Below are 24,434 nucleotides of genomic sequence, written 5' to 3'. Positions count from 1 at the left end.
ATTCCAGCATACAATTACAGACACAGATACCACGTGCATATTTCCCCGCCACTGTAGTCAGGGTCCTGCGTGTGTTTGAGTCCACCTCCTGGCAGGCAGATTTGTGGCATCACATAGTGTCTGGATTGTATATCATGGAAGACATCACTGAAAAGACTGGAGCCAAGTTCTGCATGCAGCTGTTGATAAATATGTTTTTTTTCTTCTCATTTTTGAAGTGTCGTATGTACAGATATCTTGAAGTATGATATGTACAGACAGAGACATATTATGCCTCCAATAAAAATGCAGTGAAATGCAGTGGTAGTACATTTTGCCAGTCTACAAAAATGTGATGGTATCATCCAATCACATGCGTATCATTAACTCACAGTGTGCAGTAGTCCAAATGTGTGCCAAGGAAGTTGTCACAGTTGCTATGTGTCTACTTCTACATTTCTAAAATAAATTATAGCTCTGGAACATGGCAGAATGGTGCAGAAGTGACCTTTACATGTTCTACAACAAGCATGCAAAACTGAAGCTAACTTTACTGTCCCTTCAAACACACAGAAGCTTCAAAATGGCATTCAGGAAGACAGACATTCTTAATGAGCAACTCAGCAGTATCACACCAGCCATGCAGTGCTACCAATGTTGGCTTGCATCGCTGAGACACTCAAAAGGCTTTACATGATGACTGAAAAGATACATGACATGCCACTCCAATTATTAAAAAAGTTTCGTTCAGAGTACAATGTATCTGGTACTGCTAACTGGTTTCCTAGCGAAAGGTCACTCTGTAGTAACACTGCGATGCTAGTTTCCAAATCTAGAACTATCAGGCGGTTCTTGCAGTGCATGAAAGCTGTGACTTCAAATTTTGTTGTGACTACTTGAAGCTCCACCAATGTTCCTTGCAGCATACAACAGTCGCCTAAGGTTGTCAGATGGAGAATGTCTGTTTGCCCATCGAATCCACTTCCTTGCATCCTATCGGTTGCAATGTGGGTTGTGTTTTGAATGAACTGCAACAATGAATTTTGTTACTAAAAATGTTGAAATGGTTTGCCAGGGTTGTTGGCATAATAGGGTCTGTTGCTCTCATAAGATCGCTGGACGCAAAGATTCATAGGGAATCGCATCATGGTCTAATTTTCCTAAATATCCTTTAGCGTAGCCTAACAGAAGAGAATTGAACTTCGTTGATATTCCCTTGGTGGCATGTTCTTTTTAGCATCTGTTCCACTGTGCAGACACAAGATGTTATACCACTCTGCAGGTGCCAAAGATATCATGAAGTTACTCTTAGCTGCTGTGCTTGCAGCTTGTTAACTCTTTCGTTGCTGCTAGAAATGTGCTCATTTTCGGTGCTTTTATGTTTCAACATTTTATTTCAAGATGTAAAGGTCGCAATGTATACTGCAAACGTGACATTATAGCCTGATTACTAGTGCTTTGAATGGATTTATAGCAGTAGTAATTGCTCAAGATTATTTTTGATAATTATTACGTGGGACTTCAAAGAAGCACCTCAAGGAACACGAATGAAAGTAATAATTTCCTATATTTAGTAAGAGATTAAAAAAATCTTAAATATACAAAATATGCACCTGTTTCCCAGTTTCCAATTTTTGTAAGTCAGATGACAAAAAATTATTATGAAAATTTGTTGGCGTCAATACTAGCCATAGTGATGAGCATGCTATGCAGGAAAGCACTAGCTTCGCAAATGTGAAAACGGGTAAGTTCCTATTGTACAGGGAGCATTTATTTTTCCTCATTGTAGCAGGCACCTGGTTAGTTTTTTACTTCGTTCTTTAGGCTTGTAAAGCAACGGTTGTCAGGTCAGGGAGCAGGCAGAAACTTCCTCTTGGTGTAGCTCTTAGCTTTTCTGTGCGAGCAAGGTAGTCTAGTGTGCGTTCAACTGGCACTGGAGCCTACAAATGCTTTGTTCAGTTCATGTACATCGCTGTACAGAAGTGTGGAGTGTTGCACGATATTGTACAGCACTGAATCAAGGCGCTTGCACAGGCAGTTTTCAAAATGTAAGAAATTAGACCGCTAGTCAAGCTTTGGTTGAAGGTCGGCCTGAAATCGACTGAGTGCTCTTACGTGAATGAAAACACCAAGTGACAGAAAGGATTGCTCATAATAATTTGTATGTATGCTGTCAAAGTGCTGGTGAATAAAAGCAAACCATGGTAGGGGAAAATAAAGATGCACTTGATGTTAGTAGAACACAATTATCAAAATAACACACACTCATGAGCATCTACCACAGTAGGAGAGATCAATAAAACAGCCTATACTTTAGGTCGGATAATTGACAACCTGAGAGAAGCTTCTGCGTCTTCACTGCTGCTGTGATTTAAGAATCATGTTGCAGAGTGAAGAGTGCAACTTTTGTGTCTTTTTATTGAAGAAGTGCTAGCAGCACTGGAGGCTAGTTTCAATGATACCTCTAACCAAATTTTCTTTTCTAACCAATTTCTAACCAATTTTTTCTTTTCCAGACTCCCCAATCTGCCAAAAATTGTCAAATCTGACAAACAGCCCAAGTGCAGTTGCCATTTCTGTCAATCAAATTGATTGATTTCTATAGGCATGGTAATGAAAGAGTTATGTAACTGTGACAATGAAAATAGTCTCACCTGGAATGCGTGATGCTACCATTAATATCGAACCAATTTAAGCCACTCCAAGACTGTCTTGCACGTTTCTCACTCTTACTGCTACAAGGTTTCCTTTTACATCAACTGTTGGCATGGGCTCTTTCCTGGCTAAAACTGATCTACAGCTTTGAAAGTAACTGATATCAGCTGCAGGTTGCAAAGAAAATAAAGAAATCCCACTCCATCATGGGATGTGATTCTCCATTCACCGTGCACCACTTAGTGCATTACTACAGTACTACAGCAGCTGCTCCAAAATGTGCTGCACAAAACAGGAGGGAATAGCTGCACTTCTCTGAGTCATGCTACACCCGTGAAAGCGATGACATTGGTATTGTGCACATACTCTAGTGTGCTGAATGTGAAACATGTAAATTCAGATAAACAAGGTGCTGTTGCTACACTTCCCTTTCTTCTTGGGCTCTGCTTTGCTAACACAAAAGCTATCTTTGTTATCAATGAACCATGTGTTTCTGGCCTCGCCTAATGACTAAGTTCTCTCTGTGTGGGAAGCATGTAAACATGTACAGCTAAGAGCAATAGGCCAAGCTTTCTAGCCATTAATACCGCAGCTATGGTTTTGAATGTACTATCTGTCGAGAATGAAATGCCAGAAGTGGAGCATGTGGATTCCAGTACATGCAATGCAGTCTAGTGATTAGTAATGGACAAGAGGATCAATGACCCCACCGAATGTGCCATGAGCAGATCTCTGTAAAATGGGTTCTCGGTTATCTCAGCTCATGAATGTGAGTGAGCAGCGGTCATTGGTGCAGCATATTGATTGTTCTGGTGCGTAGCTGAGGTTTATGAGAGAAGTGCATTCTCACTTTTCTTCTGAATACTGCTTTTGTTGATGCTCAAGAATGAATAACTTGCGGAGGACTTCAATTTGAAGAAATGCAGTGCACGTAACAGCGCCAAGCTTCGTAAAGTTGAACTTCTATTGATGTCGTAATAAGAATAAGAGCGGCAGTGAAAAAAAAGAAAAAGTGAAAATAAAATATGTGCTCCAGACATAAAGTGCAAGCACTTCGAATAGCAGCACTATGTGTCAACATGTGCTGCTTGTGCTAAAATCCAACATACACACATGCTGAAAGGATGATGCTACTGCCTTTACATTTTTCGACCTCACATCCTATGCACAAAACTCAATAGGCCTCAGTACAGAGAGGAGAGAATGAAGTTTAAGCGTGACAAGAGGAGTGCCAATGTGGGAGCTGAACGGGGCACCAAATGACATAAGACTGATGTGAGCAAAATTTGTCCAAAAAAAAAAAAAAAACCACCTGTGAGAACCTTTTACTACAAGCCATTACTGTGTTCCTTATTGCACAAAAAGACCCCAGAGCAATATAAATGTTTATCTCTCTTTCACTCTCAATGTCTCTCCCATTGTTTCTGTGTAACATTTGTTAACCACTAATAAATGCCAACATTAGCAATTTTATTGTAAAATGCCAGACTTTTAAGCTTGTTTAAGACTACTGCATGGCCACCAACAACTTTGCATTTCATATTTGCATCCAGTTTAGGGCAAAACTGCTTTAAAAAAATACAAATACGGTCACAGATTGACATTTGGACCCATAAATTTTGGACCCGCTCAGTTATTTCGATCCAGCACTGCCGAACACTCTACAGGATCAGCGCATAACAGCAAGATAAATTTTGGTTGCCACTGCATCAGTATTTCATGAATAAAATTCATGAATATTTCTGCTTTGGGCGCAGATCCTTCCAGCAGTGAGTGCCTGCTCATAGCATCCCTTCAGAAAAGTCTGTGAATTATTTGAACAAACAATCAACACTTTCAGTAATAAACAAATTTTGGTATTTCCAACCAAAATATTGCATTTCGGGGCTTCGACTGCAGTATTTTTCAAACTTTAAGGTTAGCAGGTTTGTAACTTGAAACATTGCTGCTTGAAAGTCAATCATGTGGCTTACATGTAGCCCCATGTGGCAGTGTGCACTGGACATCATATCAACAAAAGGAACTAACATACCATCAATATTCAAAGGGCCACAACACTTTTGACGGTTGCCAGTAGTATTCATTCACTATTATTAGCAACTGACATGTACACATTGATGTAAAAACACAAGCATGCCTTTACGATTAAAGGAATGAAGTCAGAACTTGCATATACCAACATTAAAGGTATGACGACACTCTCAAGAGTAAATTTTTTGTTTTAGGGGATAAATATGGTACTGCTGTCCCTTGTTAGGAGCTAATTATGCATTTAAAGTTTAGAACAAATATTTTGTAATTTTTTAACTCGATGTTTTTCTTTAAAAAGTGCCAAATTTGCCCCTAATGCCAGCATTCATACCTTTTTAAGCAATTGCTGTATCCCACAATGCTTTGGAATTTATGTGGCCCTACCTGAGCACTGTGCAATCAACTAAAATAATAATAAAAAAAAATCATACGTATTTGGGAAATTGTTTACTGAAAACTAAACACCCACACAAAAACAAGCCTTTTGATAGCGTATATTCTCAGATAACAGGCGCAATTATAAATTATTACGAGTGGAATTGAATTACCCAAGTTCATTGCATGCAATAAAACGGCATGCAAAGTTTCAAGAAAAAGATCTGCATTGAGTGAAACTTCATCATCGTTGGCGTACCACAAGAATGAACAAATTTACGTTTCGAGAAAAACGAGAATGAAAATAAGTTTCGGTTTCACAAACTCAATGTACACCTACATTTTATAGCCTGTAACTTTTGAACAACACACGGTAGAAGCACGGTTTTTTTGCGATAGGTAGAGGAGTATGTGGGGTTGCATAAAAACATAAAAGTAAACAATGCCGTTTTCTGAAGAAAATTAAGATTTCGAGAGTGCCCTCACATCCTAATACTATGACAACGGGCACAGAAAACAGATGGCGACTTCACTCGTTTCTTTTTTCTGCTCTCTTTTAAACTTCGACACACTTGAGAAGTACAAATGTGGGCGCTCTTATGTACTTGATGCGCCACTACATATGAAGTACTACTCCTCAGCAATAAACAAACTCTACAGTAAAAAGCTTCTCGCCTGGAGCAACTCCGATGCAGCTATGGCACCTGCGATGTCTTTGACGTCTGAAGTTAGGGACCGGATCTTGTGGAAGGTCAAGAACACCTCGAGATCCACGTCTGAAGGAAAACCACGAATGAGGCGTTAGCACGAGCACAGAACGAGCACAGCACGCGCTCATGTGCATTACGCACGGAAACGCGGGAAGCACGCCCTCGAGTTTGTGTATGCTTTAGCACGCGGCAGTAAACACAAGCGATACTAGTGCTTTGCAAAGTGTTTGTGTCAAATGTTCTCGAAGGATAGTTTTTCGCTGCTGGAAGGCCTTGGCGCTGAGAAGGCGTGCCAGTAAAGACAAGAACTGAAACGTCGTTTTACCACCTAACTACAACGGCCGCAACAAGGGGCAATCACTTACATCCTTCCTCGTCTTTCATTACTAGCTCGTTCATATAACGGTCCTTGCGAAGGTTGGCATCACTGAAGTAGAACTCCATCTGCAATGGGGAAAGAGATCGGATAAACAGGCATTTGGCCCTGTCTTAGCTTTTTTTAAAGGAGAGCCGAAGAAGCAACAAACGAAGTGATGTCAGCGAAATTCGAGGCGCTGTTAGAAACACCAAACCTGGTCTCGAATGCTCTTGAAAAGTTTCTTCTTTCGCCTGCGTACTTTTCTTTTCTCGCTTTTGGACGTACTCGATTCTTGCAGTGACGTTGCACTGCTGCTCTGCGCGACTTCTCCCATGTTTGTAGGTATCTACGGCAGCTGCAGTCAGGTAAACGGACAACGATCGGTTCGCGTTGCCCACAGGTACAGATAACTGCCACAGTCGTAGCACAATGCAAGACAAAAACAACGAAAGCGACGAAACTAGCAAAGCATGCAACCGTGCAAGCGGCGCGGCATCAAAACAAATGTGACGCACATTGTTGCCGGGTCATCACCATCACTGCGTCCTCTCCGCCGCATACGGCGAATATGATCTACACTCTTAAAACGGTTGCACCCTATGGGGTGTATATTTGTCCCACAACGATAATCATCATCTGCCTTGCTTGCGTTTCCTTTCTTGAAAACTCGGCGCTCGGTACTTTCCTGTCGAGGATGCGGCGACACACTGATAACGCGCATGCCGTTCGTGACTGGGAAGCACTGGGCTCGCAGCGTTAAAGAAAGGGAACGCGCGCAAGACAGATGACGATTATCGTTGTGGGACAAGATAAGCCCAAAGGGTGTACATTTTTCTACACTCTAAGAAAAGTTTATACCCTTTGGAGTGTATATTTGCCACACAACGAATCGTCATCTGTCTTGCCCGCATTTCCTTTCTTGAAAACGCTGCGTTATAGTTACTTTCCAGTCGGGAATGCTATATGTCATGCTGATAACGCGCATGCCGTTCGTTACTGGAAAGTGCCGGGCTCGCCGCGTTAAAGAAAGGAAATGCGGACAAGACAGATGACGATTATCGTTGTGTGGCAAATATACACCCCAAAGGGTGCAACTGATGTTAGAGTGCACTATAAGAAAAGTTTGCACCCTTTGGAGTGTATCTCTGCCATACAACGATAATCGTCATCTGCATTGATGCGTTTCCTTTCTTGAAAACGCCGAACCCGCTACTTTTCTGTCGGGAATGCTATGTCACGCTGATAACGCGCATGTCGTTCGTTACTGGAAAGTACCGGGCTCGCAGCGTTAAAGAAAGGAAGCGCGTCAGGGCAGATGACGATTATCGTTGTGTGACAGATGTACACCCCAAAGGGTGTAAACATTTTTTAGAGTGTGTAAGAGTGTACACTCTAAGAAAAGTTTACACTCTTTGGAGTGCGGCAACTGCGCTTTTTTGCCTGCCTGTGGCCTTGGGATGCTTTCTGTCGTGCGGCGATCGCTTCTCGTATCTCCCTGTTCCACCAGCTTTTCGGTTTCTTTTTTCCTTTCCAGCGAACATGTTGCTTCTCTTTCTGTATTTCTGTCGTTAATACACTTAGAAGCTCACTATACTCTCACTCTTTGCTTGGCCATTTAACAAGTTCTTCCTTGACTCTTGTGACTATATTTGTTACTTGTTCAGCGTTAAAATTTGTACTGGCCATTTTGCGCTTCTTGCTCGTTTTCCCAACTGCATATCCCATTTCCGAAACGATGCGTTTATGGTCACTCCTTATGCTGCTATACCCTACCTTGTCAATGATCATTTATCTAAACTTATCATGAATTCCTTTTATCATCAGACAGTAATCAATGGTCGATTGCCGGCTTCCCACTTGCCACCAGGTCTGCCCGTCACACTTAGGCCCTGTATTCCCGATAACGAGGTTATGTTGCTCACAAAGATCTAGCACTGACTTCCCGTTGTGTTCGGCACATCAATCTAGATCCTGTATGTGGGCGTTCACGTCACCTAATAGGATAATTTCGGCATCATTCCCGAAACCCTTAATATCAGCACTTAGGCATTCCACTAACTTTTGATTCTTCTCTCTGCAATTATTTCCGGTCCAAAAATACGGTACGCCCCGCCAAGTTTTCTTTCCACTCATTGTATACATGATTACCAAAGATGCTCTTGACATTTTGAACTTACTCTTTCCATTTGGCTCCCTGATGGATAAGCATCTATTCCCCCTCCCTTTCTTTCCGATTTAGTTCTGTTGCACCCAGGCAGGTACCCAGGATTTTTTTTCGGGGGGGGGGGGGGCCCACCACCTCCATAATCATCATCATCATCATCATCATCATCATCATCATCCTGTTTTATGTCCACTGCAGGACGAAGGCCTCTCCCTGCGATCTCCAATTACCCCTGTCCTGCGCCAATCGATTCCAACTAGCGCCCGCGAATTTCCTAATTTCATCGCTCTACTAAGTCTTCTGTCGTCCTCGACTGCGTTTCCCTTCTCTTGGTACCCATTCTGTAACCCTAATGGTCCAACGGTTATCTAACCGGCGTATTACAGGACCTGCCCAGCTACATTTTTTCCTCTTGATGTCAACTACAATATCGTCTATACCCGTTCGCTCTCTGATCCAAACCGCTCTCTTTCTCTCTCTTAACGCTATGCCTAGCAATCTTCGTTCGATCGCTCTTTGCGCGGTCCTTAACTTGCTCTCAAGTCTCTGCCCCATATGTCAGCACTGGCAAAATGCACTGATTGCACACTTTACTTTTCAATAATAATGGTAAGCTTCCAGTCAGGAGCTGGCAATGTCGGCCGTATGCGATCCAAGCTATTTTTATTCTTCTGTGAATTTCCTTCTCATGTTCAGGGTTCCCTGTGATTAATTGACCTAGGTAAACGTACTCCTTCACAGTCTCTAGTGGCCAACTGGCGATCCTGATCTCTTGTTCCTTTGTCCGGCTATTTATCATTATCTTCATCTTCTGCATATTAATATTCAACCCCACTCTTACACTCTCTCTGTAAAGTCTCCAATAATTTGTTTTAACTCGTCTGCATTGTTGTTGAATAGAACAATGTCATCCGCAAACCGAAGGTTGCCGAGATATTTGCCATCGATCTTTGGTCCTAAGCCTTCCTAGTTTAATAGCTTGAATTCTTCTAAGCACGCAGTGAATAGCTTCGGAGAAATTGTGTCTCCCTGTTTGACCCCTTTCTCTATAGGTATCTCCCTGCTTTTCTTGTGTAGAATTAAGGTAGCTGTAGAACCTCTGTAGATATTCTTACGCGAAGGACGAGTCAGTAAGACGAGAAACTATTTACAGATTATATTTACAACAACGGTTGCAGCGCTGACCGGTTAGATTCACAGTGCGAGCCCAGTTCGTTCTTCCTCCTCTTTTCTGGAGTGATGGCGCCCACGCGCCTCGTTCAAACAAACAAATACCACACGCATGTAGCAATATTTTCCAAGCTTTTTACGTAAGCGTTCTGTACTCCTTGATTACGTAGTGCCTCTATGACTGCTGGTATCTCTACTGAATCAAATGCATTTTCGTAATCTATGTAAGCCACATGGAGAGGCTTATTGTACTCTGCTGATTTCGCGATAACCTGATTGATGACATGGATGTGATCCATTGTAAAGTATCTCTTCCTGAAGCCAGCCTGTTCCCTTGGTTGACAAAATCCAGTGTTGCCCTTATTCTATTGGAGATTATTTTGGTAAATATGTTATATAATACTGGGAGCAAGCTAATGGTCCTATAATTTTTCAATTATTTAACGTCTCCTTTTTTGTTGATTAGTATAATATCTGCATTCTTCCAGTTTTCTGGGACCCTTGCAGTCGATAGACACTTCGTATAAAGAGCCGCCAGTTTTCCGAGCATTATGTCTCCTCCATCTTTGATTAAATCGACTGTTATTCCACCTTCTCCTCCCGCTCTTCATCGTTTCATGTCTTGCAGGGCCCTTCTGACCTCATCACTAGTTATAGGAGAGTTTCCGTATCCTGTTCATTACTGTTTCTAAGTGAGGTATCGTGACTCCTCTGGGTACTGTATACAGGTCAGCTTAGAATTTTTCCGCTGCTTTTACTATATCTTCGGGATTGCTGATGATATTATACTTCTTATCCTTTAGTGCATACATCATGGTTTGTCCTATGCCAGGTTTCTTTTTTACTGATTTCAGGCTGCGTTAGTTTTTTACGGCTTCTTCAGTCTTTCTCATGTTATAGTTTCGAATATCAGTTATTTTCGCCTTGTTGACCAGTTTTGACAGTTCCGCGAATTGCGTAACGCTGTGCGGCCGCCAGTCCCATACAACCGCGTAGAGCGCAGGACTCTGCGATTCTAGACGTACTGCGCTCACCGCGAAAGGTTAGAAAAACACCCACATAAGCAGAGCAGAGAAGTGGCTACGTGAGGCGGTTCGACCGATAACTGTAGAAGCGTCATTCAAAACAAGTAATTGTTCTCCACTTTCGGCGGCGGCGTTTTCTCTACTTCCTTTTTAAATAAAAAGATGTTGATCCATAAATATTCTCATAAACAACGGTTAACTTTTTTATTATTCGCTTTTGCTTGCAGGTTGGTTGTTGCCATGGCTCTCTCCCTTAGTAGACCGCTTAATTTCTCAACTCCTTGCGATTTTTGTTTCCGGTTGCCAATTTTGCACGAAAAGTGCTATACAATTAGGGAAAAACAGACGAGGTAACGGGCGACAGTCATCTTGCTTATGGGTTTAAGGGTCATTGCAGGGTTTCATGATGGACGCTCTTTCACATTATTTTATTTCCCCACCTTATATAACCCATATCACGTGTATATGGTTCCGGGCATCTGCCAGCGTCGCGGCGAGCCGTAACTCAAGGAAATAATGAAGCAAAGGGAGAAGTTAAACGCAATTGGCGTTTTCTCCGGCAGCAACTCGTTCCATGAGAGTACAGACCAGCTGAGTAACAGCCGCATCCTTCTCCAGGTCCCAGGATCAGCCTAAACAAAGAAGGTTGAACTAACAAAAGCAACAGCTATGCGCGTGACGGTTGAATAGATGGTGACAACTGAACGCATCTCGAGTTAATCGCGCGGGTGCGGAATCTATGAGAAAACTGTCCTTCACATTACAAGAGATGCCGATAACTACCGCCATATAAAAGGAGTGAAAAAGGCAGCATAATGCTGACCGATGAACAGATGCCAAGTCTCAACATTGATCTGGCGGCGCTTTAGAAATGTGTGAGCAGTGGTGGCGTGGGTGGGGAGGGGGGGGGGGGGGGGTATGCCACTTGATTTCGGGGGGGGGGGGCCCGGGCCCCCCCGGGCCCCCCCCTGGGTACGTGCCTGGTTGCACCCTTCCCAAACCTAATTCTCAATCACTGGCGGCTCCTCCGAGTCTCTAAGGGGCGTTTCTGTAACCGCATACACCCCTATTTGGTCTCTATTTAACTGCTCCTCAATCTATATACACTATTCCTTTCTTCTGCCGTTCTGCATGTTTATGTAGCCTATTGCATGGCGAGCTCTCTTTCTTGTTTCCATCCATTTTCTGTTATTGACGGTGATGCTATCCTGCGGTTCCCCTGTGGGACCTTCTTCATTACTACCTACACTGGCCTCCTGAGCATTCGTGGGCCTCCTAAAAAGACAACCGCGCGACCAGCAAGTCGCCAGCCCACCTCTCGTCCAAGCTTGTGATTGAAGTGGATACCGTCTCGTTGAAAACCACCCCACCTTCTAACTTCCCTGTTTACTTCTACAACCTCGAAACCTTTCTCTCGGCTCATTGTCCATATAGCCTCATTAGCAGCCACTATGGCGCCTTGTACGTTACTGTCACGTACAGGAATCTCCAGTACCGTGCACACCACGATCTGCATCTGAGGGAACAGCTCACGCAAGTCGTCTACCCCCTTCACCAAGCGCTGGGCTAGTCCTGTCCTTTTCCTGTTTCGGACGTCATTTAGCCCACCTGCTACTACGACAGGGTTGCATCCGTGGGCATTTTCCGCGAGCTTTGCTTTTGCTCGCTCCATGACAGAACCCAATGTCCGCCCAGGAAACGTCCCTACCACCGCTCTTTTATCGCCTTTCACCGTCTCCACAATTGCTTCTAAGCACTTAGCCAGGTTTGACTCCGAGGCCTCTCCTTGCTTCCCTTTGTCATCCTTTTCCGCATGATTGCCGATTCATGAACAAGCGGTATGTTTTCCGCATGCTTACCGATTACCGCATGAACAAAGGACAATGTGTATGTGTTTGAGAACACCACCAAGGACATGCCGACAATGCTTCTTGAAGGGGGCAATTGTTCTGTATTCGCGTACGGCGCGAAGGGGGCCCGGCAAAACGTTCGCAAGGCTGAGCTCCGTTGAATGCCCCGGAATGGTCTCCCTCACGGCCAATGAGCTGTACTAGCGCGTCAACTAGCTCCGGTAGGAAGGCCAGACATGCGACGTACATTGCTGTCGTAGTAGATGTAGATGTAGAGCATAGATGTCAGTGGCACATACGCACTCTGGGGGATTGGCCAAGAACCGAGTAGTTCAGTATAACAATAAGAAAAAAAATATATTGCAGGCACCTGTGATTTGTAGCGTCATCTTCATCACTGTGAGTCCTCATCAGCCATAATCATCAGCGCCGTGCAGATGCATGTGGCTTGAGCTTCGAGAGAACAGAACGCGCTCTCGTTCCCCGACCGGGCTGGAAGCCGCAGCCGCCGCTTCGTTCTTCGCATTTGGCAGGCCGCGTCGGCCGCCTTCACGTCGTCCTACAGGGACATAAATGAACGGATGCCCAAGCTTACCAAGATCAACCGGTCGCTCCTGGTCCTCGGCAACTGCATCGAAGCCCTCCCGCAGAACGTAACCGGGCGAGTAAGTGCCTTACGGGGGCTCCAAGTTGACACATTCTTAAAAGGACTCGCTGGGTAGCCCGTGCAGCACCCTCATGGTCGCGGCAGGGATGCCTTCGAAGCTCAGCTACTCGGAAACGTGCAACATCGTGAAGTACGCTGAGAGGGCCATGAAAATCGAGCTTCAGGCCAAGATGAATGTGCTCAATGTTAACATACACATGTCCATGTACAGTGCACTCATCGAGGAGGTGGAAACGGAGAAGACTGCACTCAAGACTGACGTGGGAGAGCTCAAGGACTGTCTGGCATCGGTGACAGCCAGCTGAGACGCCTTACTGCGAGCTCAGGAGACCTGTGGTGGTGGCAGTGGTCCAGCGAGATGTTACGACGCCCAATCCATAACTTCCTTCCTGTCGACAAATCCCAGCGCGCAGCTGAGCCCGCCCGTCGACGACGGCAGGATGAAGTACTATGTCAACACAGCACGGAGGATGCACAGCGTGCGCGCAAAGATAATCGACCGGATATGGGATGACGAGACCGTCTTGAGCACCAGCCCGGCCAACGAGAACTGGAATCAGCAGGTTGCCAAGACCATCAATGCGCTGCAGGGCTGCTGTGAGGACATCGTAAAGTCGCAAGCAGCCAGAGGCGTCGCTTCCGAGGTAAAGTTCGAGGTTCTTCGCAATGAGCGACATCGCAACTTTGAGTGCTGCAAAAACCTTGTTGCTGACGCCTCTGCGGCTGGTTGCTTAGAGGATGTGGAAGCAGATATAGCTCCGCTAGAGCCGCTTGTCCAGCAGGCCGACACTCAGGACAAGGAGAAAATTTTCGCCCTCCTGGACAAGAAGTATAACCACCTGCAGGGCCTCAACAACAGCGTCGTCATTCCTCGCTTGCGCAGCCTCCACATCATTCTGGAGACACGCAATTTCTGCATCATGGACAAGCGCGACGCCCACACAGCCGTTGTCAAAAAGGCAAAAGGTCCTGGTGTCACATGAGCTGGCGAGCAGGAGGTGGTGGTGGATGGTCCGCCGGACCTGGCGTGTCTGCTGCACACACATCACTGGCGTCTGGCTACCACGGTGCGGGGAAAATTGGCTGCTTTACCGACCGGCACCATCGAGGATTTGTTTGAAGGCTATACAGGCGACGCAACCTGCTTCCGATTCTGTTATGTCGCACTAGGCTTAAAAAACACTGACATCAGTCAGACATAACGCCGCAAGCACCACAGCTTTATTGCAGCCTGCGTCCGTGTGTTCCGCTGCTCACGTGTCATGATGACCATGGCAGTGCCGATGAAGGCACGATGAAGATGACGATGAAGTTGGCGATACATCACTTCTTCCCCTCTTACAGGTCCAAGCGTTCAGGAGGCCGTCGCTGTCGGGTCGATCTTCGTAACGGTGGCGGGCTATCCGTCTGGGCCACTTCCGGACTATGTCGCGACGTGATTGGAGTGCTCTCTGCAGGGTTTACGGCTACCCTCTGTGTCGAGAAAGAGTCTGAGACAGTTCGACGTCTCACCTGGTCCAAGTGTCGCCGCTGAATTCCTTTCCCGGAATCAACAGTGACCATTCTGGACCCCAGTTGATCTCGCACTACTCCTGGTATCCACCTGCGACGACTTGTTCGGAAATCGCGCATCCAGACTGGGTCACCTGCCTGAACTGGAGACCCTCCAACTCGTGGTTGGATTTCTGGTAACCTTTCATCGGGAGCGATACAGTCCAGCTTTCTTCTTATTTGGTCCCCAATAAGAGTTCCGCCGGCGACTTTCCATCCTTGACGGGCGTTCGGCGATATCGACATAAAACCCGCGCTATGCGTATTTTGATGTCTATTCCGGGGTTCTTTAGTCCTTCCTTGAGCGTACGCACAGCTCGTTCGGCTAACCCATTCGACTGTGGATGATAAGGGGCTGTTGTGAGTTGTTGCACATTGTTCCGTGCCAGAAACTCACGAAAAACTTTGCCCACAAATTGTGGTCCGTTATCAGAAACAAAGGTTTTTGGAAGGCCGAACCGTGCAAATATTGATCTTAGCGCGTTGGCCGTGGTTTGCGAAGTGGCAGTTTTCATTGGAATGGCTTCCATCCATTTCGTTTCCGAGTCGACGACGACTAAGACCATTTGTCCGTCCAACGGGCCTGCGAAATCTGCGTGCAGCCGGCTCCACCTTTCCCCGGTGGCTGGCCAGGCCAAAGGTATCTGTGCTGGTGGCATCGCTGAAGCCTGCGCACATGTGGAACATGAGTTCACCAGTCGCTCTATGTCGGAATCCAGTCCCGGATACCAAAACAACGTTCTCGCTGTGGTTTTCATGGCTGTCATGCCGGGGTGTGTCTCGTGCAAAAGACGCAACACACGCCTTGCCGCCGCCAGGGGTAGAACAATGCGATGTCCCCAGTACACCAAATTATGGCTGACTGTAAGCTCTGTTCTTCTGTTGAAGTACGGCCGGAGATGCTCATGGCCCTGCGGAAGATATGACGGCCATCCCTGGGAAATCCATTTTTTAACCTGCAGAAGGCTGGTGTCTCGATTAGTCAGATGTTCAACCTCGCGGGCGCAAAGCGCTGTTTCCTCCAGAGAGTGGGCATACAAAGCGTACTCGTCGGCAGCAGAGTCCCGCGGCTCCTCCATTACTGGCAAGGGCAACCGACTGAGGGCATCAGCATTGGAATGGTCACTGCCCTTCCGGTACTGCAATGTGTAGTTGTAGTTGCCAAGAAACAAGGCCCAACGCTGTATTCTTGCGGCCGCCATCGGTGGTATGGCTTTACCTGGATTGAATAAACCAGTAAGAGGCTTGTGGTCTGTTACTAAGACGAACTGATGTCCGTACAGGTAGTCTTTAAACCGGGCGACGCCGAATACCAGTGCCAAAGCTTCTTTTTCTAACTGCGAGTAATTGCGCTCGCTCTTGGTAAGTGTCCTGGACCGGAATCCGATGGGGTAGTCAACACCATTCACGCGGTGCGACAAAACGGCCCCAATGCCTACTGATGATGCATCGCACTCCAGCCGCAGTGGCTTATCCGGGTCGAAGTGAGCCAGAAACTTGGAAGCCACAATTGCCTGCTTAACTTGCTGAAATGCTTTCTCCTGTTCCTGGCTCCATTGCCACTTGACTCCTTTGGATAAGAGAGCATGTAGCGGAGCTAGCATGGTGGCCAGATTGGGCAGGAACTTGCCATAGTAATTTATGAGACCGAGAAAAGCTTTCAGCTCACTCACCGAGGTGGGCTTTGGGGCTTCAACAACGGCTTTGATATTGTCGTCCTTCGGTCGCAGACCCTTTGCGTCGATACGATGACCGAGAAATGTGACTTCGTCTTGCCGAAACTTGCACTTTCCCTTGTTCAGTCGGAGACCATACTCCCGCAGCCGCTGCAGCACGGTTTTGAGCCTAGATGAATCATGTTTTTTCTCGGCGATGATAATGTCATCCAGGTACACCTGCACTCCAGGAATATCCCCCAGCAGTCCGTCCATTCGCATTTGGAATATGGCTGGAGCAGAACTTACGCCAAACGGTAATCTGTTAAAACAAAAGAGGCCCTTCTGGGTGTTGAGGACTGTTATCTTCTTTGCTTCCTCATCCAATGGCAACTGGTTGTAGGCTTGACGCAAATCCAAGGTCGTGAATACTTCGCCACCGTTTAACCTAGCAAAAATGTCGTCCACTCGAGGCAACGGGTATTGTTCTACCACAGTGGCCGCATTCACAGTCATACGGAAGTCTCCACACAGTCGGAGGGACCCATCGCCCTTCAAAACGGGTACCACAGGGGTTGCCCATTCAGCGGTTTTTACCGGCGTCAAAACGCCTTCCGCGACCAGCTGATCCAACGATTCAGACATCTTATCTCTTAGAGCGTAGGCCCACGTACGGGCCTTAAAGAACCGTGGACACGCGTTTTCTTTCAATTGAAATGTGACCGGTGGTCCTTTGGACACCGTCAACACGTCGGCATATTCGTCAAGCAGCTGTTGCAGACCTGTGCTGACAGCCTGTATTCCAACCGGTTGCAGATTCGCTACCACATTCGACAATATTGCCACTCCAACTTCATTAAATGCCTTGATGGTGTCTCTGCCGCACAAAGATGGTCCGGAGCTGTCGACCACTATGACAGTACCAGGAATATCTTTCCCGTCGCACGTAGCGGTCATGCTAAGCTGGCCGACAACTGGAAGTTCTCCCAAGAGACAAGAGAGCTTGAGCTGTGAACTCTCCAACGGAGGCCAGAGCTGCTTGTACTTGCGGAACACCGTTACGGGAATGACGCTTACAGGTGACCCCGTGTCCACCAACATAGTGAGCGGAACGTTATTCCAACTGATATCCTTGTAAATAGGCCTAACCTTGCGGATACTGGCTGCGTGATGGAGAACCGCTGTAATCGTGTGCAAGGCGTCGTTGTCGTCCGAGCTTGTGTCCTCTCCGGCTGCCATGGCGTACGAACCCTGGCGCCGTTGTCTTGCTGGATAAGATCCCTGCCGACGGTCACTATTTGTGCTAGACAGGCACATCCGACGTAGATGTCCTCGTTTTCCACACCGGTGGCACACCGCGCGAAGGTGTTTGCACTCGTCCTCAGCATGCGATTCTCCACACCTTCCACACACGTCGCGTTGTTCCGGCTTGGGACGTCGCTTCGAGGAATGGCTCTTTTGTCGGGCAAAATGTACTTCTGAGTGCGCCGAGTTCATGCTCCTGGCATTTTCATCAGCTCTCTGTGCCGAGACAGCAAAGTCTTCAGCCTCTTCTAAGGTGAGCTTCCGTCGCGTCAGTAAATGGCGCCGAACGTCTTCATCCAGCACTCCGCAAACGATTCGATCCCCCAACATGCGCTCCAATGACGTGCCGAAGTTACACTTCTCAGCTAGGCGTCGAATGTCCGCAATGAAGTCCTGAGCAGCTTCCCCGTCTTGTTGCGAACGCATGAAGAAAGCATAACTTGCAGCGATCTCGTTGACCTCCGGAGCATAGTGATCTTCCAGATACCCGACGACTTCCTCATAGCTCAGTTCATTCACCTTTTTTGGTTGACACCGGCCCTGCACCACACGCACAGCACTGTCCGTGAGCGAAGCGATGAGCAGCGCTCGCTTCTTCGTTGGGTCCACGATGCTATGAGCCTCAAAGTACGCCTCCAGGCGAACGCGATACGTAGGCCACGTACCTTCTGCATCGGCAAATTCTGGTGGCCGTCCAGCACTCATGCTGACGCGGGTCTTCTCACCTAGCGGCGCTAGGCCTCGTCGCCACTGTTATGTCGCACTAGGCTTAAAAAACACTGACATCAGTCAGACATAACGCCGCAAGCACCACAGCTTTATTGCAGCCTGCGTCCGTGTGTTCCGCTGCTCACGTGTCATGATGACCATGGCAGTGCCGATGAAGGCACGATGAAGATGACGATGAAGTTGGCGATACATCAGATTCCCAAATGGGTCGCCGCATTCGCGCCGACACAGATGCTGTGGCAGCGCGGGCATGGTCGACGCGTCTGCAACGCCCATGGCACCATCATGGAGATCGACACAGTCGAGCGCGGTGAGCGACACTTCAAGTTCGCGAATGTTTAAGCCAATATCATCTCCGCAACCATCCACGTCGAACACCATAACACAGCCGCGAATACTAGCATCCATCCAGAGTGCACAAGGTGAAATCAGCATCCCGAGCCAATTTTGCTGTACCGAGCAGAAGCAGCGGCAGAACAAAGCAATCCTCGACGCAAGCAGAACACAAGCACGCGCGGACATCCGGCCTCCCCCGGCCGATGTGAGACGTGATTCCGATTTCTCGGACCCCGTTCCTATTGTGCAGCAGGGGTGAGCAACATCTTGCCACTCGTATCCGCCACCCCCAAAACAGGCAGAAACAGTGAGGCACTCCTTGAGGCGGGGTCAACGCAGTCAACCTTCTTCTCTCTGCGACACAGCTTGTGTTCTACGAGTGCTGGGAACAATCACCGTATTTTTTAACGCTTTTAGTATACTGACCTTTGTGAGGGTTTGGCTATAGTGCTGAGAATACGCGTATTGGCTATAGTGTCCTGAGCAAAGGCGCCGAGGTGACACTCGATGCAATGAAAGCCGATGGTTGTCGCGACGCTCGCGCGCTAAAGTGTGCAATCTTGCAGCACGACTGCGCCAGGCTGCGCGTCCCTCCTAGCGTATCCCCCCCTCCACACACACATGTACACGAACACTTCGGCGATGTATAGCGTTGTTGGTTTTCGCGTTCGAAAACAGTATATGCATGTTTGTATGGTCTCCCGAGAGGATGGGATAATAGAAAAAGTGTATAATTAAAGAGAATGTATACGGTCCCAGGCTACACAAAAGGGATGCATTACGTCTCTTCGCCGTTTATCCGAGACAATGAAAACGCCCAAAACACGACACTGAATAGAAACTCATACTCTAGAAAACTCCGTATATCTAGTCTAATGACTGGCTTGAATCCATTTTATAGACTGTCTAAATCTGAAGGTTTTCATAACAAACGTCCGACGATTACGATACTCTCTAATGCGAAATTTGAGCGCAGCTTTACACGTGTTTTCATTCCGCGATATACTGAGGCAAAGAATTGAGGCAGTATGGGAACGCTGGCATGATGAGTGGCATCGGAGCGCGCTGTGGAAGACGACGACAACGAAGGCGCGAGCGATATACTGAGGCAAATAATTTCAGACCGAAATCACCGCGCCGACTGGCAGTGGGTCAGCGCCGTAAGCGGCTTCGCAGACGGAGGGGCATTATGGCAACGCTGGCATGAGTGTCATCGGAGCCAGCTGTGGAAGAAGACGACGACGACGAACGCGCGAGCAGTAGCACGAGAGCGTTCGCGTGGTTACGCCGAGGGGAAGGAAGGAAAGAAACTTTATTTTTCAAAAATAAAAGTAGGCGAGCGTGGTTGGGCCCTTAGTCTAGAGCTCCACCGGCGCGAGCGGCTCGCTGGGCTTGGTCCAGGAGAGCCACTTGGCTCTCCTTTCCCTCGTCCGCAAGCCATGCCTTCCACTGCCTATTTAACATAAGGGGAGGTGAAGTTATGTATGGGCTAATAATATGTTACGGCGTCAACGAGCCAGCTGTGGTAGAAGACGACGACGAACGCGCGCATGCGCACGTTCGCGCGGTTGCGCTGACTCCGACGCTCAACCCAGGAACGGGCGCCTAAGAGCTGCGCTCTAAAACGCCCTAAAGACGAAGATGTAAAGAACACATACGACAGTACGGGCGCTGAACTTTCAACTGGCGTTCATTTCAAACGATCATCTCTTTTATGCACTGTGCATCAGGTGCATCATGCGCGCATCATCATACAAAAGACTGTGTAAGTCAATCAGTTAATACATAAGATTGTATGGTCAATCAGCTCACGTGCCTAGATACCTCGAAAGAAATGTAACTGCTTTTTCCTGCAACGCCAAAAACGGACAGCTGATACATTTGTCAGCTGCCTTCATTAAAAAATACGCTTCAGCTATTTCGTGTTCTGTTTTTGTTTTCTTTCCTAAACAAAGTTGTGTTGCCAAACATGGGTGTTTGGCTGCTTAGTGTTTGAGCCAATAGGGTGTTCAAGCGCACTTTTTGCAGTGTTCATCCAAGTGGCTACCGTATCCTTTTTCTAACGTCATTATTGTGCTGTTTAGCCCTGTCGTTGAAGCACTGGCCAGTTTGTCCTCACTGGCCAGTGTTTGTTTGTTGTTGCATGTTCGGCAACGCAACTTTCCTGAGGAAAGAAAAACAAAAAGAGAACGCAAAATAGTTTAAGCGTATTTTACAGCGAAGCTGCATATGGTTAGGGTTCAGTGTATTTTTCGTGTGCGTCAACAAAAACTATCGTCATCAATGGCTAATACTCCTGTAAGCAATCATACCCGCGTAAGCAAGCAAAAAATGCAATGGCTCATAGCACCGTAAGGCAGAGGATAGAAGCACTCAACAAAGTGAAGCGGACAGTATTTACATTCTTTCTAATCCCACATACAACATAGAGAACAGCATGTCGAAAACTGTCATCGTCAATGGGTCAGACCCCAGGAAACAATGGCTCATAGCCCCGTAAGGTTCATGGCTACAAAATGTATGTACAATTGTCCTCGTGACTCGCAAGAGGACAATGCCTGGACAAGCACTGTGGCGATGGACGTCTGTGTCATACAAACGAAAGACGGAATTGTGATATCCACTGTGCACATATCTCCAGGTACACCCTAGTGTGATGTCGAGAAGTTAATGACCACGCACTTTGCATGGGTTAGCCGTGATGACAGTACCCCTGTGATCATCGTTGGAGAGCAATTAACGCAGAAAGTTGGGCTACTTGGTGTTGATGCATTTGCTGTCACATAGTTACTAGCGCTAACAAGAATAGCGAAAAAAAAAAAGGTGGGAGAGGACAGAGCGCTAGAATTCAACTGGTAAAGTCTAGCGCTCTGTCCTGTCCCACCTTTTTTTCCCCGTTAGTTCTTGTTAGCGCTAGTAACTATGTCACAGCAAAGGCATCGTTGGAGACTTCAATGTGGACATTTCAAAACCAGACAAGAAATGGTTCACTCAGTTCGTGCTTGAAAAGTTTGGTTTGAAGTGCCGCACCAATCCAAGTCACTCAACTATCCAACAACGGTAGTGTATAGACTTAACTTTGACCAAGATTCTGTCTTAGGTTGTAACCGAACAATTCAGTGTATATCACAGCCATCACAAAGCTATCGTCACTGCCATTACTAAATGATGCAAATAAATACATTTACCCTTCTCTAAACCTGTGTGATGTGTTGCAGCTTCGCTGGTCATCCCCCTTCACAGAGTGGAATGGCTCCTCAATTTTATAAGAAAGGCAGGTGACATGTGTGTCGGCTGTCTGTCTTTGGCGTTGCAGGAAAAAGAAGTGACATTTCTTTCGAGGTATCTAGGAACGTGAACTGATTGACCATACAATCTTATGTATGAACCGATAGACTTATACAATCTTTTGCATGATGATGCGTGCATGATGTACCTGATGCGCAGTGCATAAAATAGATGATCCTCTGCAATAAACGCCAGTTGGAACTTCAGCGCCCGTCCTCTCGTATGTGTTCCTTTCGTCTTCGTCTTTAGCGCGCTTATATGAAAACTGTCAAGACGAACCAACTCGCCCAAACCAAGGTATTGTTGTCTAAATCTGGTTTTAAAAAACGTCAGAAGAAACTTCATCTGGAAAAGGGGTTTCCAGATACCCTGAAAGGCTCACCGAAACCATAATCAAAATGCGTTTTAAGACGTTTCCAAACCGTCGCGAAGAATACGGTTCAGTGTTCTGCTCTTGTTTATGCAGCTTATACTTACCTTTTTGTACAGTGGCGACGGAAAAAGTTCAGCGCGAGTAACCGGCGACTGGAGCGGCGAAATTACGATACGTGGAGGTGCAGCTAACGAGCAGGACCACCGGGCTGTTCCCGCTGTTCACACTCGAGAGTAGTTAGATCTAGCAGTTGGGGTTAGGAAGTAATTATTCGGTTTGACGGCTGGTCAACGTACGAACCAGAGCTAAACGGATCGTGATAACGATCCATAATCACGCGGCCGTCGTTGTTAATGAATTCTGTCTTCGCCACATAACAAACATGAGAAAGAGCCCAGCACTCTCGCTATCTGCATACGCCTACACAACAGCACCATGTATCGCAATTTCGCTGCCCCGGTCGGCAGTCACTTCCTTAACCTTTGCTTCAGCACGTGCGAAAGGAAGCTCTTGCACGGTAATAAGTAAATGCCCAAACATATATTGATGAAGTATGATTTTATTTTCAAATTCACAACACTTAACGAACACCAGTATAATAAATATTATATCACCGACAATGCAAAAATGCCTTCAGGTTTTCACAGTACAGCTGAAAGGTTTATCAATGCCAAATACTATTGATAGCTTTTCAATAGACTTTGCCAGTACTATAGTACAAAACAGGTAGCAACCTGTCATCAGTGGCAAAGACACAGGTTGCCTAAAGATATAGATTTTTCAAAAACGAACAACTCCAAGACATGAAGACACACATTTTGAAGAATATATAACTAGACGAAAGCACTTGCAGGCTACAAAAAGAACTCCCCATTAAAAAAAATCTCTGCAATGAGCACTACCAACACAGAACTTGTAATGCATCCTTTCAAGTGACTAGAACCTTAAGGTACTATTTATTTCTAGTTGCATCTGATTCCTCTGAAACCGAAAAGACTGAGCACACAAAGGTATCTCGAATGAATATCTTACCGCCTCATATAACAACTATCAACAACATAATTTCAGGCAAATGTATGTAGGTTATCCAAAAAAACTCGGTGCCCTTCCACTCTGCGAAGAAGGATGACCGGCGAAGCTGTGTATGTGGGCCCCTTAATGGCGAACTGCAACTCCGCCGCAGGTCGGCCCGGCATTGCACTACCATAGGGTTCGGCCCACGTATGGGGAGTGCTTAACGCCTGCTCCACCTCCACCGCGGGTCGCGCCGGTATTGCACTATTTTCGGGATCGGCACACGTATGGGGAGTGCTTAACGCCTGCTTCACCTCCGCCGCACGTCGGCCCGGCGTTGCACTATCTTCGGTATCGCTCCACGCATGGGGAGTGCTTAACGTCTGTTTCACCTCCGCCGCGGGTGGGGCCGGTATTGCACTATCTTCGGGATCGGTCCATGCATGGGGAGTGCTTAACGTCTGCTTCACCTCCGCCGCGGGTAGGCCCGGCGTTGCACCATCTTCGGGATCGGCCCACGCATGGGGAGTGCTTAACGCCTGCTTCACCTCCGCCGCGGGTCGGCCCGGCGTTGCACTATCTTCGGGATCGGCCCACGCATGGGGAGTGCTTAACGTCTGCTTCACCTCCGCCGCGGGTCGGCCCGGCGTTGCACTATCTTCGGGATCGGCACACGTATGGGGAGTGCTTAACGTCTGCTTCACCTCCGCCGCGGGTCGGCCCGGCGTTGCACTATCTTCGGGATCGGCCCACGCATGGGGAGTGCTTAACGCCTGCTTCACCTCCGCCGCGGGTCGGGCCGGTATTGCACTATCTTCTGGATCGGCCCACGCATGGGGAGTGCTTAACGTCTGCTTCACCTCCGCCGCGGGTTGGGCCGGTATTGCACTATCTTCGGGATCGGCCCATGCATGGGGAGTGCTTAACGTCTGCTTCACCTCCGCCGCGGGTCGGCCCGGCGTTGCACTATCTTCGGGATCGGTCCACGCATGGGGAGTGCTTAACGTCTGCTTCACCTCCGCCGCGGGTCGGGCCGGTATTGCACTATCTTCGGGATCGGCCCATGCATGGGGAGTGCTTAACGTCTGCGTCACCTCCGCCGCGGGTCGGCCCGGCGTTGCACTATCTCCTGGATCGGCCCACGTATGGGGAGTTTTTTGCTTACCACGCCAACGACACGAAAATTTCCTTGGACGGTA

The 24,434-nt window shown here is 47.3% G+C and overlaps 1 protein-coding gene across 1 annotated transcript in view; it reads right to left on the bottom strand.

Annotated features, from left to right (window-relative positions):
• Nucleotides 1–6,628, bottom strand: part of Larp7 (La related protein 7) — a 73,673-nt gene extending 67,045 nt beyond the window's left edge. The window contains exons 1-3 of the mRNA XM_050196871.3: nt 6,323–6,628; nt 6,116–6,194; nt 5,716–5,816 (exon numbers count right to left, since the gene is read on the bottom strand). Coding sequence (XP_050052828.1) covers nt 5,716–5,816; nt 6,116–6,194; nt 6,323–6,442 — 300 coding nt within the window. The 5' untranslated portion in view covers nt 6,443–6,628. The remainder of the gene's footprint in view (nt 1–5,715; nt 5,817–6,115; nt 6,195–6,322) is intronic.
• Nucleotides 6,629–24,434: the final 17,806 nt, after the last annotated feature.

Source organism: Dermacentor andersoni, chromosome 1, assembly GCF_023375885.2.
Source record: "Dermacentor andersoni chromosome 1, qqDerAnde1_hic_scaffold, whole genome shotgun sequence".
Classification (NCBI taxonomy): Eukaryota; Metazoa; Arthropoda; class Arachnida; order Ixodida; family Ixodidae; genus Dermacentor; species Dermacentor andersoni.
The sequence above is the reverse complement of the archived record's forward strand: the minus strand, read 5'-3'. Positions and strand labels throughout refer to the sequence as shown.